At 47.7% G+C, this 16152-nt stretch overlaps 1 protein-coding gene across 6 annotated transcripts in view; it reads left to right on the top strand.

Moving 5' to 3' along the window:
* The window catches only part of LOC130536898 (unconventional myosin-IXAa-like), a 66772-nt gene that overhangs the window by 48273 nt on the left and 2347 nt on the right, over window positions 1-16152 (top strand). For 3 of the 6 annotated variants that reach the window (XR_008953499.1, XM_057053151.1, XM_057053147.1), the window contains 32 exons: window positions 547-668; window positions 1926-2067; window positions 3463-3658; window positions 4047-4160; window positions 5144-5219; window positions 5299-5442; window positions 5522-5561; window positions 5645-5767; window positions 5934-6014; window positions 6109-6219; window positions 6321-6443; window positions 6526-6675; window positions 7758-8059; window positions 8143-9246; window positions 9366-9435; window positions 9685-9888; window positions 10511-10608; window positions 10682-10782; window positions 10883-11103; window positions 11230-11346; window positions 11480-11668; window positions 11753-11800; window positions 11902-12013; window positions 12693-12754; window positions 13295-13487; window positions 13685-13813; window positions 13933-14038; window positions 14320-14451; window positions 14546-14669; window positions 14883-14936; window positions 15526-15737; window positions 15916-16052. Coding sequence is in view for 5 of the 6 variants with exons in the window: in XM_057053151.1 (XP_056909131.1) it covers window positions 547-668; window positions 1926-2067; window positions 3463-3658; window positions 4047-4160; window positions 5144-5219; window positions 5299-5442; window positions 5522-5561; window positions 5645-5767; window positions 5934-6014; window positions 6109-6219; window positions 6321-6443; window positions 6526-6675; window positions 7758-8059; window positions 8143-9246; window positions 9366-9435; window positions 9685-9888; window positions 10511-10608; window positions 10682-10782; window positions 10883-11103; window positions 11230-11346; window positions 11480-11668; window positions 11753-11800; window positions 11902-12013; window positions 12693-12754; window positions 13295-13487; window positions 13685-13813; window positions 13933-14038; window positions 14320-14451; window positions 14546-14669; window positions 14883-14936; window positions 15526-15737; window positions 15916-16052 (5137 nt within the window). In the remaining variant the exon portion in view is untranslated. The remainder of the gene's footprint in view (window positions 1-546; window positions 669-1925; window positions 2068-3462; window positions 3659-4046; window positions 4161-5143; window positions 5220-5298; window positions 5443-5521; window positions 5562-5644; window positions 5768-5933; window positions 6015-6108; window positions 6220-6320; window positions 6444-6525; window positions 6676-7757; window positions 8060-8142; window positions 9247-9365; window positions 9436-9684; window positions 9889-10510; window positions 10609-10681; window positions 10783-10882; window positions 11104-11229; window positions 11347-11479; window positions 11669-11752; window positions 11801-11901; window positions 12014-12692; window positions 12755-13294; window positions 13488-13684; window positions 13814-13932; window positions 14039-14319; window positions 14452-14545; window positions 14670-14882; window positions 14937-15525; window positions 15738-15915; window positions 16053-16152) is intronic. The other 3 variants (XM_057053149.1, XM_057053150.1, XM_057053152.1) reach the window with 3 other exon arrangements.

The raw sequence follows: 16152 nt of genomic DNA, 5'->3' as shown, positions 1-16152 counted from the left end.
TAAACCTCTAAAAATGTCATCACTCTGAATTACAGTAAACTGTCAATAAAAGCACTCTTTATTGCCTTTTATTGGTGAATCATGCTGTAACCGAACAAGCTTTTCGTGTACTGAGAGGCAGCGTTCTTGTCCCCCATCAGCTGGGTCCAGGTGTCTTAGCATAAACATGCAAATGATAAAAAAAGCCCGAGTGTTTATCATCTGAAGTGCGGCTGCACCTAATTGACTGAGTCAATGTGCTCATTGCCAAACTTTGTCACGGGCACAACAGCCAGATAGTGAGTCAGCCCTCTGTTCTCGTTCAGCTCGATCGACCCTAAACACAACACACGCGTGCTGCGTTTCAATCTACATCTTTATCTGCTTAGTCAGGGACATCTGAACCAAAACAGCAACATCTTCACAATGTTTCTGCTCGGAAAGGACAAAGAGGACACACGTGTGCTGCTTTAAAGAGATGACAGTGCAAAACGTTTACATTTTACTATTTATTCAAAGCTTTTTAATGAGATAAACTGAAGTCCTTTCCTGTGTGTGTGTGTGTAGGAGGAGTACAGAGCAGAGGGCATCACCTGGCACAACATCGACTACATAGACAACAGTGCCTGCATCAACCTAATCAGCAAGAAACCCACGGCTCTTTTCCACCTGCTGGATGAAGAGTGCAAGTAAGTGAACGCACCACCTCATCCAAATGTGGGACAACCGTTAGCTCAACCGTTAGCATTCCGCCTGTTTCCACCCATTTAGGAAACATGGAGGTTCATTTAGAAACAGGTGAACCTGTGTTTTGGAGCAGGAAGGTGACAAAAAGATGCAACAGAATCTAAATTAGGGTATTTCACCAAAGCAGATTCCACTGTCATCATCCCATCCCATCCCTAATGAGTCAATTCATGAGTCCACTCTGGCCTCCCCGTCTCTCCCCAGCCTTCTGAGCGCAATGATGATGGTAAATAAGGTCGTGATGCTAAAAACTTACTGTTCAGAGAAAGACAGCCCAAAAAAGACCACCTGAATACCACTTAGATGTGATTTCTTACATAATAAAAATTTATTTTCTTACCTAACACAATATTGGATCGTGTTTGATCGCACAGCTAATGAATAAGCGGGGTGCTCTGGTTCCCCCCACCAGCATCGCCGAGCTGTTCCTCGTCTTTCTCCGTCACCACTTTCAGCGCAGGTCAGCAATGTGCCCCTCTCCCCCCCATAAATCAGCAGCAGCAGCAGCGTCTCCCTCCCTCCTCACATAAGCACACATTCAGCTGCACGGACACCATCACGTCTGTCCACGCTCGCCGGCATCTTGCTCGCCACTTAGCGATGACGGTTCACCTGGTTCTAATAACACACAGAATCAGCCAAAGGGCGCTCTGTGTCTGTGTGCATGTGTGTGTGTTTTCAAGAGGTGGGCTGCTTTTAGGAGAATTAAGGTCAAAGAGAGACCTCTGAAGAAATAAAAACGAGGGGGTCGGGGTCTCTCCAGGGGCTTATGCTGCCACAGGACGGGGCTTCATGCTAAATGATTACGCTACAACAAAGGTGCTCGGAGCCCCCGCCGCTCACAGTTAGTGGATTAGGTTACTGCAGAGTAGGGGGTAAATATGGGGTTCGTTACTATGGTAACAGCAGCAGGCTGTTGGATCTCCTGCAGATTTGCTTTCAGAAGAGGGTTTGGATGATAGGAAACATCCCTCAGTGGACGTTGAGTTAAGTGTATGAACCCCCCATGGAAGGAAAGACTTCGGAGCTTCGATTAAAGGTTTGTGACGTGAGGTTCGACGCCTGCAGGTCTGCCGAGGCTTTGCCCTTTAAACTATTTAAAAATCAAATGGGGGGAAATTAATGGACATTTCAAAGCAAGTAGAAGCCTCTGGAGATGAATTGCAGCCTGGGTCTCATGGAACGGCGGTTTGCTTTAGTTTCCCCCAGGCGTCCAATCAGACGTTGCTGGACAAGTTCAAGCGTCAGCATGAAGGAAACAGCTACATCGAGTTCCCCGCTGTCATGGAGCCGGCCTTCATCATCAGACACTACGCTGGTAAAGTCAAGTACGGCGTCAAGGTGAGATGCAAGCTCTCGTGTATCGGTGCTGCGCTGCAGCCTTCTGTCTGTCTGTCTGTCTGTCTGTCTGTCTGTCTGTCTGTCTGTCTGTGTGCCAGCAGACATCTTGTATTCAGTGAGACATGTGTATTATTATCCATTACTGCTCTGTTCATTCGAGCTTAAGGTGGATATCAGCGGTCAGTGTTGCCATGTCAACACTCAGCATCCTGGCGCAGCTTTCTTGGCTAAACCTTGGTGTTCTGATCCAAAGCGTGCACTGGAACTGGTTAAGATGCAGATATCGGTGTATCTTAAGAAAACAACATTAGCTGTTGCGGTGAATTATTAATGTCTGAGTCTGAGGGCGGCAAAAATAAAACATTCGCGATTTTAAATGATTTTTTCTCTCCCTCATTTTCCTTCACATTTTAATAATCACACTCTCGTGGAGCAAAAACTGTGGATCCAAACACTGATATAGAGGTTCATTTGGTTTTTCCGGAGGGGAAAAAACCCCACATGTGTCCCCTTTTAACAGACCTGGGGCTGTGTCACGTTAGTCAGGCTTCCTGGACTGAGAGCGTGAGCTCAATTCCCAAAACATAAATTAAAGACGAGACATCTCACGTCCCTCAGCCTTTCTCGAAATTCTGCTGCAGACCTACTTTTCTTCAACCCATTTTTTTTCCCGGACCGGGCTTAATTCAATCTTCTATACACGTCCCAGCTGTGTTTTTATAAGAAGCACATGTGTTGAACCGGGGCGAGTGTGTTGTTGTTTGACTGTATAATATAAATCTGTGAGTGTCGGCCATTGCCGATGTGGATGTGAAAGGGTATCCCGCATATCCCGGAGACGTTTGTTGGGAATTCTGCAGCGGGAGCCTGACGCTGGTGCAGTCAACACAAAGCTGAATTGTGTCACACTGGAGACCTTTTAGATCGAAGCTCCATTATTAGAACACAGCTTCGGTTGTAATCTTTAACAGACAGATGTGAATAAACAAGAAACGGGATTGATGGATTGGAATTAAACTGGCACGATGCTACTGTACAATTGTGTGTTTTTTTTATATACGTGAACATGTGCTTTTACCTTTTCGAATGCTGTGCTTGTTGTACAGACTAAACTGAATAAATAAACCAAGCTGTTCCCCATTTGTCCATCTTTTGATAAATAACCCCCTTATAAAATGGATCACTGTGGCGTGTAGGGAATTTTTCAGTGGAATTGTTGTTTCTAGTTTCCGGGGAACGGTTTTTCCGTAACACATACTCACAGCAAGCTGGCAAAAGGTGTTGGATATTATTAAGATGTTCAGATCAGAAAAGAAAAGGAAATGCAGCCTGATTCAAACCCTTTATTTTGTCGTGAAAGGAAAGTGCTGAGTCAGCTGTCCCTGTCTCCTGCAGGACTTCCGGGAGAAGAACACGGACCACATGCGTCCCGACATCGTGGCCCTGCTCAAGAGCAGCAAAAACGGCTTCATCTGTAGCCTGATGGGCATCAACCCCGTGGCGACCTTCCGCTGGGCGGTGCTGCGGGCCTACTTCAGAGCCCTGGTGGCTTTTAGGGAGGCCGGCCGCAGACACACCCACAAGAAAACAGGTGAGGCTACAACTGTGGGTCCCGTATGAGGACGGAAAACCCTCTTTGCTTGAGTTGTGAGACAAAAATATCTGCTGAAAAATTGAATGAATGTTCAGAATTTGGTCCTGTAGCCAAAACGATTCCAGGATTAATCCGAAATACAATCAAATCCAATTGAATCCCAAATGTTCTCATGTGACCTTTGACCTACAAAGTCATAAAAGATGTTTATTGATTTACTCGGTAAAATTCGCTACCCTCTGAAGTCATGGTGCACAGAAAGATGCTGCGTTCTTTTATGATTTTAGCCTAAATTCAGCTGCGCTGCTGATTCCCGTCGGTGTTTGCATCCTTTCTTTTTTTGAAGCAAACATCTGTTTCATCATGGATGTTTTGTCACTGTCAGGGAATGACGCAGCGGTTCCCTGCATCAAAACTGTGGACAGTTTCAGTTTCCTTCATCACCCAGTTCACCAGAGGAGCCTTGAGATCCTTCAGAGATGCAAAGATGAGAAATACAGTAAGTAAAGAGTCACTGTCGGATATTATATTCTATAAATATTGGGAAATTTAGGCTGAATTCCAATGTTTTCCATCCGTTTGTGTAATTCCCTGCTGCTGCAGGGGATTAAAGCAATGCAATGATTTTTTTTCCATGTTTTCTTTTTACCAAAATGGTTTAAGTTGATCACAGCGGTGCAGTGGTCAGAAAAGTCCCTTCCCAGCCAGAAGGTTCTGTGTTCGAGGCCTCTCTGCCCTTTTGTTCTGTTTCTCCGGTTTCCTCCAACTGTCCAGAAACAGGAACAAGCTGACGGGAGTCTGGATTTGCACGTTTTAATACATTCATATTCTATTTGGATGAAACCTGGTTCAGTGATCGTTTACAAGTATTTACTAGTCCTCCCAGTAAACGGTTTTCTGTAATGCTGTTATTTCAATCACATTTCCCAGTTTCTCAAATCCCAGTCAGAAGGCTTTTGCTAAGCTCAACGCAATCAATGAAATCAATTCCAGGCTTATGAATTTCAGTCTCCCTTTCATCACGGGTGATAAATCTGGGTCATTTCTGCCAGATTGTCTCCTCTAACGGCAGCAGCTCACATCCCTGCCTGGACAAATAAATCCATCCTGTGGAACCAGCAGAATTTTCCCATTTGCTCGACATCCATTATCCACATTTGGCCTCTCTGGATGGAGGCGAGTTCTGCATAAATCCAGCGGCTTGTACAGAAATGCAATTCCAGGGAAATATCTGCGTGATTCTCTGACATGTTTCTGCCACGAAGAACATCAGCACATATATTGATCATGGATAACATCATCTAACCTGTGTTTGTGAGGCTAATAAAGGATGTGAGGAATCTCTGCTGAGGCTAAAACCCCATCTGGTATCAATGACTAAACCTTCCTGTCGGTTTCTCAGGGCAACACAGACGTTTTTACACACAGTAACGTTGAGTTTGGAGTACGTTGAAGGCCGAGTTTCTATTTTTCTTCACGCAGGCATCACCAGGAAGAATCCTCGGACGCCGCTGTCCGATCTTCAAGGCACCAACGCCCTGAATGAGAAGGCCAGCAGGTGAGAGGAGACGGCTGGAGTGTCTGATTTAAGCCCTAAGCCCATCCCTAACCCCTCCCCCTCATCCCTGCCTCCGTAGGGACGGCTATGCTGTCGGGTGCAACGGTCGCAGCGCCAGGTCCAGTCGCTTGTCCTCAACCGCGAGTCCCCCCCTGGAAGAAGATGGGATCTTCATCAACTCCACGAGCAGCAAACTGCTGGAGCGAGCTCAGGGCATCCTGCTGTGAGTCAGACACGACATCTGAAGCCGATAGTGTTGCTGCTGCTCAGAAATTCAGACTTAACGCTCTTTTTCCTGGCAGGAGGAATAAAAACTGCAAAGTCAAGCCGACCCTCCCCAAGGTAAGACACGCACATCACGGCCATCATCATCATTGGGTCATCGAGGCAGGACAACGCTGACAAGGTCGGTCTTGTTTCCACAGCACTTATTGGACGTGAAGTCTCTGCGCTACCTGAGCAGCGTGACGCTCCACGATCGCATCACCAAGTCTCTGCTTCACCTGCACAAGAAGAAGAAACCTCCCAGCATTAGTGCACAGTTTCAGGTCAGAACTGATGCTGCCCCCTGGTGGAAAAACAGACAATTGCAGCAACAGCTGCCTGTCATGGTTTCATTGATTTATTTTGGATCAAAGAGTACCCGGATAATAGAACTAAGTCTGGAGCTAATCATGTGTTATAAATTCCTCCTGATTCTGTTTGTGATTGCAGGCGTCTCTAAATAAGCTGATGGAGACTCTGGATCAGTCTGAACCGTACTTTGTCAAGTGTATCCGCTCCAATGCAGAGAAGGTGCTCACTGCTTATCAGCGCTCTTCAGGTCAAACACAGCTTTTCGTCATCGGTGCTTCGCCGTATTGACTCCGCTCTCTTGGTTCCTCCCCAGCTTCCGCTGCGTTTCAACGACATCCTGGTGTTGAGACAGCTCAGATATACAGGTATGCTGGAGACTGTCCGGATCCGCCAGTCTGGGTACAGCATCAAGTACACCTTCCAGGTAACTGTCCTCTCCCGCAGTCCACATTTGGACCCTTCAGGAGGAGTGAAGTGCAGATTTTGATGTCGAAGTGCACACTTTATGAGATGTCTTCCTTGCAGGACTTTGTGCGCCACTTTCATGTGCTGATGCCTCATGGAACGACTCCAACCAAGTCCGGTATCAGGGAGTTTTTCAGGCGGAGCCATCTGCCGCCTGCCGGGTATCAAGTGGGCAACACGATGGTACTGATTCTGACTCATTTCTCCTCTAATGCGCACGCTTTTTGCATAGTAGCTCTTCTTACGCGTACCTGTACATGCACAGGTGTTCCTGCGGGAGGCGGAGCGTCAGCGCCTGCAGACACTCCTCCACCAGGAGGTCCTGCGGAGAATCGTCGCGTTGCAGCGCCGCTTCAGGGCCGTCCTGGAGAGGAAGCACTTTGTCAACATGAGGCAGGCTGCCTGCATCATCCAGGTGAGATTTTAAAAAAGTGGTGATTTTGAAATAACTATTGTTACTGTGACTGTTGTTACTATTACAACATGACTATTAAATAGTATTAGCCATATTAGCAGATGATGCTAACCTGCAGGTGTGGAGTTCCAGGGATGTCCTGATACTTCAAAGATCGTTGTTTTAGGTTTTGGGTGCGGTTGCAGACACACACACTGATAAAATCCAGCCTGAAGAACAGAAAACAGAGTTTCAGCTGCGGTGACGGAATGTATTAAACCATAAGGTGTTAACCAAATTTAAGAAATATTTAGCTTTCTGAATCCACAAGTATTTCTCACAAGTCTGGATTTAAATGTGGGAACAAAGGAGTTTATTTGCACTTTTTTTGAATCAGTGAAGGAAAAATAAAGATACAAGTGCATCCTGTTACATCTCTGAGGAGCGTAAGGAAGAGAGGAGGGGAGCGGGAGAATGAAAGAAAACAAACAGTGAAAGGATTGACAGAGGCAGAAAAACACCACATTCAGACGGAATGTTTTTTCTGGAGGACTCCGCAGAGGGGAGCTGTCCAAATCTTTGTTAGGCGGAGTGAAAACAAACTGAGAAACGGCGCAACGCTGAGCGGGAGCCAGCGCTGCACAGATAAGGTTTATGAGAAGAATAACAAGCATTAACAGTAAACTGTTAGTTCAGCCTCGCTCTCATTCAAGTGTAATTAGCGCTATTTTGCCAAAAATGTTGTGAAACCTTGCTTGTATCGAGACTTTTTACATCTCGCTGTTTGCATTGGGACAGGACTAGTTTTGAGACTGGGGTATGAAACTAAAGAATTCAAGGGGCTCAGCGTTCCAGTGGACCTGAGCTATATACTTACCTTAGTCACAGTTTTATTGCTCTTTCAATAATTGTTCTCATTTTAAAATCTCATCTTTAAAATCAGAGATTTCTGCCATTTTTTAAAAGTGAAAACCCACCTCTCACAGCAGGGTCCCATCAGCCCGATCAGCAGACCACGCTGACCTGTGGTTTTATCTGCTAATTATTCCACTTCTTCCACGTCCAGTAACCGCCGGTGTTTGTTTCCGTGTTTTTTCGTGCAGGGATGGTGGCGCCGCTGCCTCATCAGAGATTCCGCTCTGGACTCTGAGGACGAGGAGGCGGCAGCGGTGTGTCTGCAGGCCGCCTGGAGGAGCTACAGGGAGCGCAGGAGGTTCCAGCAACAGCGTGACTCTGCCGTCATCATCCAGCGGAGATGGAGGCATTTCTGTCGGTGCAGAGTTTTGGCGGCTGTGACGGTTCAGGCGGCGTGGAGGGGGTTCAGGGAGAGGTGCCGCTATCGTCAGATGTATGGGAGCGTGATGCAACTTCAGGCCTTGGGAAGGGGTCACATGGTTCGCCTCAGGTGAGTGGAAGTGAAGTTTAATCTGATTAATCTGCCTGTTTGTAGGTGGTTAATTTCTCCTGTTATTCACTGATTGTGTTCAGGTTCGCTGAATTGAAGGAGGAGCATGAAAGACTCAGAACAGAACAGAATCAGTCAGCTGAAATGGATGTAGGCCCTACGGAGGACCTTCCCACACTAGAAGATGAAGGCAACACCCAGGAGACACCCTGGGGTGTTTCAGAAGGCTTGCAGCCTGCCCACGGAGAGTCGAAGCAGGCAGAAAAAGAGGAACAAAGTAGAAGCGCCGATGAGATGACCCATAAGAACAGATCTAAGAGAGAGAGCAGGAGAATGAGGGAGCTGGAGCAGGCCCAGTTCAGTTTAGACCTGCTGAAAGTCCGGACCACAAGCGTGGGGGGTGTGTTGCATGACACTTCAGCTCCAGAGAGCAACGTAGTGGAGCTGGAGAACCAGCAGAGGCAGTCGCCGCAGGCATCTCCGATGAGCCACCGACGTTTAGAGCTGCTCGGTGGAGAAGACATGGAGAGTGAGTCCCAGGTGACGGCAGCTCAGGAATGCACCCACCCCCTGCAGGAGGGGCTGAGGGATTCGAACTACAATGAAAAGCCACCAAGCCACACGGACGGTCCGAGAGCGACGTTTTATATTGCATCGGACCAAAGTCCGGTTCACCAACAAAAATTCGAAAGCCCCAGCAAAGCTTATAAAGACAGAAGAGAATCCACATCTCGAAGGCCCGTAGTGGTGTTGATCAGCATGCAGAAGGAGAGCCCGGTGGAGGAGCAGGGGCTGCTGGCAGCCCAGACCCACCAAGGAGATCTGGAATCACAGGCAGCGTCTTTTAATTCCAACACGACGCCTATTGCGGGCTTGGAGGTAACATCGGACACTAAAGAGCCTCCAGGACCGGATTCTCATCTAGAACCATCCGCTCATAGATCCAGTCCAGAGTTACCAGGAGTTTGCTCCTCGGAGGTTGACATCCAGATAACCCTTGAGCCAAAGGATGTCGTTCCCTCCGGTGTTCCCAGTGGGCCCCCGCAGGAGGCTCCCAGCCCGATTCTGGACACCAAACCCCCGAAGGCCCAGAAGAAGAGCTCAGCCCAGACTGTGATTGTGAACATGGTGGAGAAACCGACCAACACCGTGTTCTCCCCACCCAGGCGCAAACTGCCCTTCTCCAAGTGAGTGCCATGAAGCTTTTCCATCATCATCATCATCATCATCATCATCATCATCATCATCATCATCATCATCAGCCTGGTGATCCAATACTAAAACTGGTTCTCTTTTTGTGCTGCAGGTCAGATAAGGATCTGGTAAACCAGGAAAGATCTCTGTCAATGTCCAAATCCACTGGATCCCGTAGAGAGGTGTGTGTGTGTGTATTTGCCTCAGAGCGCTAGCACGTGCTGCTGTGGTGCTAATGTCGTTTATTAGGAAGGGGAAATATCAACTCTTTCAATGTTTGCAATCGTCGCATGAATCAAAGTTATTTACTTTTACCTAAACAATTATGACTCATCTCAGGTTTGATACATTTAAAGCGGATCACGCCACGTTCGCAGTTGTCACATGATGAAATTGCCACGTGACCTCGTGTCCCTTTGGTTGCCCGGTAGCAGGTGGGTCGTCCCGGCCCCAAAAAGAAAGCCCGAATGTCGCGGACCCGCTCCGACTTCCTCACCCGCTGTAACTCTGAGGGGGCGACCCAGTCTGACGATGACGACGAGTACTACGTCGCCGCCCACTCCCGCACCCTGCCCCCCTCCCTGTCTCCCCTGTGTGCCCACCCCGAGGCTGACTGTCACAGTGACTCAGAGATGGTAACATACCGCATCTCCAGAGGATCCATGACCTCTAAGCAGACACTTCCTCTTCCGCTCAGGCCGCCTCCCCCTCCCCCTCCTTCTCAGGGGGCCCTGCCTCAGTGGAGGAGGCCGCTAACACGGCTAACATGACCTTCACTGCTCTGCTGTCCAGCAGCAGACAGTATCACAGGCTCTGTCATGGCTGAAGCGAATGGCGATGCACGTCGCTCCGCAGCCCACACCGAGCCGCCTCCGCTGTCGCCTCTCCACCTCTCTCTGCTTTACTTCACAACACTGAGGTTCACTTTAATACATAATAAACAAGCCGATTTTGGTTTTGTTCATGTCTGGTCTCGTTCATCAGGGAAACGTATTCCAAACTTTCAGACTTTCTCTCCCTGGAGCCGCTCTTCTCACCCAGATTTTTGGTTTGCAGCAGATGGACCTCTATGCTAACAGTTGCATGCTGGAATGGCCGCGACCTCCTGCTGAGGATCTTTTCACTAACCCCATTTTCTGAAAGGATCTGAGGAGCATGTTCCTGCAGATTCCAGCCATTTTCCTCATCTCAGATGTTGTGGATCGGGATTAGAACCTGCCTGTGACACATGCGTTGTTGTTTTTTTTTCTTTTCAAGGGGTCTCACAAAGATCAGAAGAAGATTCAGAAGACCATGTCTTCAGGAGATCTAGGCAAGGTGGAGGTGCTCCGGAAGACCTCTAGTCAGGATGGAAGGTAGATTCAGTGATCTGAGTGAGCATCTCCATCTGAAATGCTTAAATTTCTGACAGTAAATGTGATTGAACAGGATGAGGGGAAAAATGAGGTTCTGGAGTAAGACGAAACACAGTGAGAAGAAACTGTCGAGGGAGAAGCAAGCCAGCATGAGTGAAGTCGGAGAGACACGTGGTAAAAAAAAAATAAAAAATATATATATATATTTATGGTTTTCATTGTTTACACATTAGTTCTTAACTATTTGTTTGTCTCCACGTTACTGCTCCGGCAGAGGGTCATTCTCCTCCTCAGAGTCTAGATTTGGAGGCAGCGTCTCCCAGGAGCATCAAGGACAGTAAGGAGAACAAGGATCCGTCCCCAAAGATGAAGAGACGGCGCAGCCTGAAAATCAGCAGCATCAATCTGGAACCCACCCAGTGGCAAAACGATGCACTGCACATCCTGAGCTCAGCCCACGACTACCGCAGCATGAACGACTTCCTCATAAAGAAGGTGACACACACACACACACACACACACACACACACACACACACACACAGACTCACAGGGACTAAAGGTTCTCAGTGATTCTTTGGCTCCTGTTAAATCAAATATTCATCTCAAAATATACTTCCAGATATCTGACCTGGAGTCTGAAGATGGTAAGAATGACACCATGGTGGATGTTGTCTTCAAGAAAGCACTCAAGGAGTTCAGGATCAACATCTTCAACTCTTACTCCACCGCCCTGGCTGTGAGTCCCTTTACATTATCACATCTTGGGGTTTTTTGCCAAATGTTTGTCAGTTGGAGTCCTTTGTTGCCTGCTGGAAATGTTTAGTGAACCTTTAGTTATTCCTTTTCCTGTTTTCTTCCCTCATCACCAGATGGATGATGGGAAATGTATTCGTTACAAGGATCTCTACGCCCTCTTCGAGCATATTCTGGAAAAATCCATGCGTCTGGAACAGAGGGACTGGAGCGAATCGCCTGTGAAGGTGTGGGTCAACACTTTCAAGGTCTTCCTGGATGAATTTATGACGGAGTATAAACCCATGGAAGGAACTATTGGCCGGGTAAGGGAATTAAAATTGAACAGAGGGATGGATAAAGGAAAAAAATACCTCAACTAAATCAAACCTTTCTTATTTTCTTCCCAGGCTCCCAAACGTGAACGAAAAAAGTCAAGGAAGAAAGAGACCGACATTGTGAGTCGTCACTAAAATTCCACCCGTTTATGTTGACAATAAATCATTTGAGATTGAAACCAGTGGGTGAGACGGGCCTGACTCTCTGCTGCCCCCTGCAGGTGGAGGAACACAATGGCCACATTTTCAAGTCCACTCAGTACAGCATCCCCACCTACTGCGAGTACTGCTCCTCCCTCATCTGGATGATGGACCGAGCTTGCGTCTGCAAACGTGAGCACGAAACCTAGAACTCACACCACAGTCAATCATTTTAGATTTCGATAATTTCTGGAGTTTGTGGTATTGGTTCTTTTTTTGCTTAGTTGAGTTTGAAATGTTACGATTTATTTTTCATGATAAATGACTGTTACATTTACCCTAATAATCAGCTTTGAAACATCTGTAATCCTACCTCATATCCCCTTCTCTCTCTTTCTCTCTCTCTCTCACACACACACACACTCTCACACATGCGCCACTAGCTATTGCTAATGTTCTGCTAATTGACTTACCCATGAGCATCGAACTCATGTCTGTAGCTTTTATTTCCACCCTCCAAGTGCATCATACAATTTCTTACTGCTTACTGACCTCTTACACACGCACACACACACACACACACACGCATACACACACACACACACACACACACAAACACCTATACTTCTCCTGCCCTGACTCCCTGTGAGTCAGACAGATTCGATTAATCCTTCGTCTCCGTTTATAAATCTATATTCTATCTGGTTACACACTCCGTCTGCTGAGTGAGGCGTGGATATCACATCCAAACTGTCTGCCACTGTCTCCGACCCGGAGCCTGAGCCTTTGGGGTTGTGGCTGACTGTAGCTCCTGCTGCAGTTTCACTGAGAAATGCTACCAGTCTGATTGTGCTGTTCTGTCATTCTGTAGTGTGTCGCTACGCCTGCCACAGGAAGTGCTGCTCCAAGATGACGACCAAGTGTAGCAAAAAGGTAGGAGGGACTTTTTGTGCATGCAGCGGTTCAGTGGTGTGGTGGTGGTCTAATTTAAATATCTAAAACAGAGTTGTTGTTGTGTCTCTGAAAATGCTGATGTTTAGGTGTCTGAAATCTTTTGCTTCAATATACCTGTATCCGAACATCAAGTGCCTGCTCGTAAAATCCTCTCCTATATTTAGATTTAAACTGATGAACGTGACAGCGCTGAAACATGGTGCAGTAGCTGCCGATGTTGGCAAAGTGGAGCAAAAACTCTTAAACATTTAAAATTCCATAAGCTAAGATTTGATGTGGTAGAAAAAAGTGAGTCTCGTGACTGTAAAGTCATGATTAAGGTGCTTCTAAATACCAAGACAGACTTCGGAAACAGGAAATTTGTGTGCACATTGATATTAAAAGCAACGTAGACGGCTACAAAATTTCAAAATTGGGTTTCTGTTTCACAATCCATCATTGAGAGCCGTGGTTGGTACACTATGACAGTTGACTTAACATGACTCAGCACATTCTTGATGCCTGTGTTTGGTTCTGCAGTATGAGCCAGAGCTGTCATCGCGGCAGTTCGGTGTGGAGTTGTCCCGCCTGACCAGCGAGGAGCGACAAGTGCCTCAACTGGTGGAGAAGCTCATCAACTACATCGAGATGCATGGACTCTACACAGAGGGGATCTACAGGAAGTCAGGCTCCGCCAATAAGATCAAAGAACTGCGGCAGGGGCTGGACACAGGTGAGACCCCCAGAATCAAAAAAAACGGGCCAAGATCCAGTTTGTGTGATTGTGCGAGTGAAAGCAGTCAAACTGCCTCAGCGATAGAATTTTAACCTTCGTCCATTTCAGCACCTCAAACATTCAGTTAATCACAGCTTCTCGTCGCACAGCGAGGTGGGTGTTCTAGTTCCAACACCCAAATCTTTCTCTTCCAGATGTGGGTAGCGTGAACCTTGATGATTACAACATCCACGTCATTGCCAGCGTCCTCAAACAGTGGCTCCGCGACCTGCCGAGCCCTCTCATGACCTTTGAACTGTACGAGGAGTTCCTCAGGGCCATGGGTAAGCTCATAATTAGATCTTCCAGTGTCGTGCTGTGGTCCAGACCTCCTCTGGCTGAGGCTCCCTGAAGGTGAACTCTTCCTCCGTCTGACTGTTTGGGATTGTTTTTTCCCCCCAAGGTCAACCAGACAAGCGGGAGGTGATACGGGGAGTGTATTCTGTAATAGATCAGCTCAGCAGGACACACCTCAGCACACTGGAGCGCCTCATCTTCCATCTGGTCAGGTGTGTGATGAAATAATAAACAACAGTGGCTGTGCGGCCTTGGAACAACAACTTCCATCTAAAGGGAATGGTTTTGTAATAAGATGTGCCTCATATTTTTGCCTGCGAGCAGAGTTTCGTATCTGAGACGGTGGTGTTGGATTCTCTGTTTTTTTCATGCTGGATTTTCCGTTTCTGTCACACGCCGTGGCGCCTGTGTGTTCTGCTGGGTGGGAACGAGTGTTGACTCGGTATGGACCCACATCGGGATTAACGCCGCCTTTTTTTCTGGTGTGTTTCAGGATCGCGCTGCAGGAGGACACAAACAGGATGTCAGCCAACGCCCTCGCCATCGTTTTTGCTCCCTGTGTCCTCCGCTGTCCCGACACCACCGACCCGCTGCAGAGCGTCCAAGACATCAGCAAGACCACAGCGTGCGTGCAGCACCCTCTCACTTCTGCAGCGTTCTACCTCATTGGCCTCAGCCCTGCTCACATGTCGGGTTTAATGCTGATCTCCACCCTGTAGGTGTGTGGAGCTGGTCATCAATGAGCAGATGAACAAGTACAGGGCCTGTCTGAAGGACATCAGCAGTCTGGAGTTTGCTGAAAATAAAGCCAAGAGCCGACTGACCCACATCAGGAGGTCCATGGTGAGTCGGGACTTCTGTGGCCCTGCAGAGAGCATAATAGTTGTTGCTCCCTTTCATTTAACTCCACGAGCAAATGATAATCCCAGTTGTGGTGGACAAAATGACAGTGTCGGCTCTCCGGAGAGAATTAAACCTGCAAACCACCAAATCACCGTCATCACTCCTTAACCTTAATCTGTCCTTCCTTCCTTCCTCCCTTCCCCCTCCTTCCAGAAACCCGTACTAATTGCAGTTAGGTTTATGAGCATAACCCGCACTGCCACCCCGGTATGTATGCCCCTCCCACTTCAACTGTCTGCCACCACCATCCATGTCCCGTCCGTCCAACGAGTCGATCCGTCCTCTCATTGCTGTCTGTTTTTGACTTGTCTGCTGTTTGTCTGTAGGCTCGTCCTCTGCAGACTGCTTAATTGTTGTTGTTAATTGTTCCCTGTTTTTAAGGCTGTTTTTAGCATTTAAGGCAATGGCAATCAAACAGATGCTAAAATATATCAGTTTATTTGGTAAAATAATTGGATGTGTTGTCAGGAATAAACTGTCATTTGTCACGTGAGGAGTAGCTATCGATTAGCATCAATTTATTTCTTAGAGGGCTGCACTTATTCTTTTCTCACATCCAAAATAAATCTGTCATGAATGATGTGCAGCTAAACTGAACCTGGACCTGTGCCTTTGTTTATGCGTCTGTGTGCGTGAACACCTCTGAGCTGACCTGGAATCAGTAGGTTCTGTGTAGAACCGTGTCAAAACATCCAGCCGCCTCCTGTCTGTGCACCATCTCTGTCAGCCGCGAGCTGTCGAACATTGATGGCGGTGCTCACACTAACCTGCTCTGTGATTGTGTGTGAACCTGCAGAGCAAGGGGCGCGTTCGGCAAAGCAGCAGCCACACGCTCTCGCCTCCTCTCAGTCCCAAGGCGCCCACTGCAGTGGACGGAGAGAGTGCAGGGGGAGGAGAAGGAGGCGGAGATGCTTCAGATGCTTCTACTCTGAATGAGCAGCAGCAGCTGGCCATGCAGCAGGAGGAGCGAGTTCTCACCGAGCAGATTGAGAGTCTGCAGAAAGAGAAGTACGATGCTCGAAGTGTTTTTGTCCAGAGCTGCAATAATTACGCATTTACATGCTACAACTCAACTCAGCTGCAGCTCCGTCAACAGCTGAGAGCATCTCTGACCCTGCTTGTAATCTATCAATTGCGTGTGTGTGTGTGTGTGTGTGTGTGTGTGTGTGTGTGTGTGTGTGGGCAGGGAGGAGCTGACATACGAGATGCTGATCTTGGAGCCTCGGACGTCTGACGACGACACCCCCGAGTCTGAAGCCTCTTTTGGCACAGCAGACAGCTCTGAGAACATCACCTTGCAGGGAGCAACCTCAGACCTTCCTGGTGTGTGTTTTTGTTGTGATCTTTGTTTGTGTGTGTGTCTGTGTGTGCGTATGCCCTGATTAAAGCTGTAAATGTGTGTCGCTCATGAAGTTCAAGAGAG

Source organism: Takifugu flavidus, chromosome 13 (genome assembly GCF_003711565.1).
Source record: "Takifugu flavidus isolate HTHZ2018 chromosome 13, ASM371156v2, whole genome shotgun sequence".
Taxonomy (NCBI): Eukaryota; Metazoa; Chordata; class Actinopteri; order Tetraodontiformes; family Tetraodontidae; genus Takifugu; species Takifugu flavidus.
This window is presented reverse-complemented; position numbering and strand designations above follow the sequence as displayed.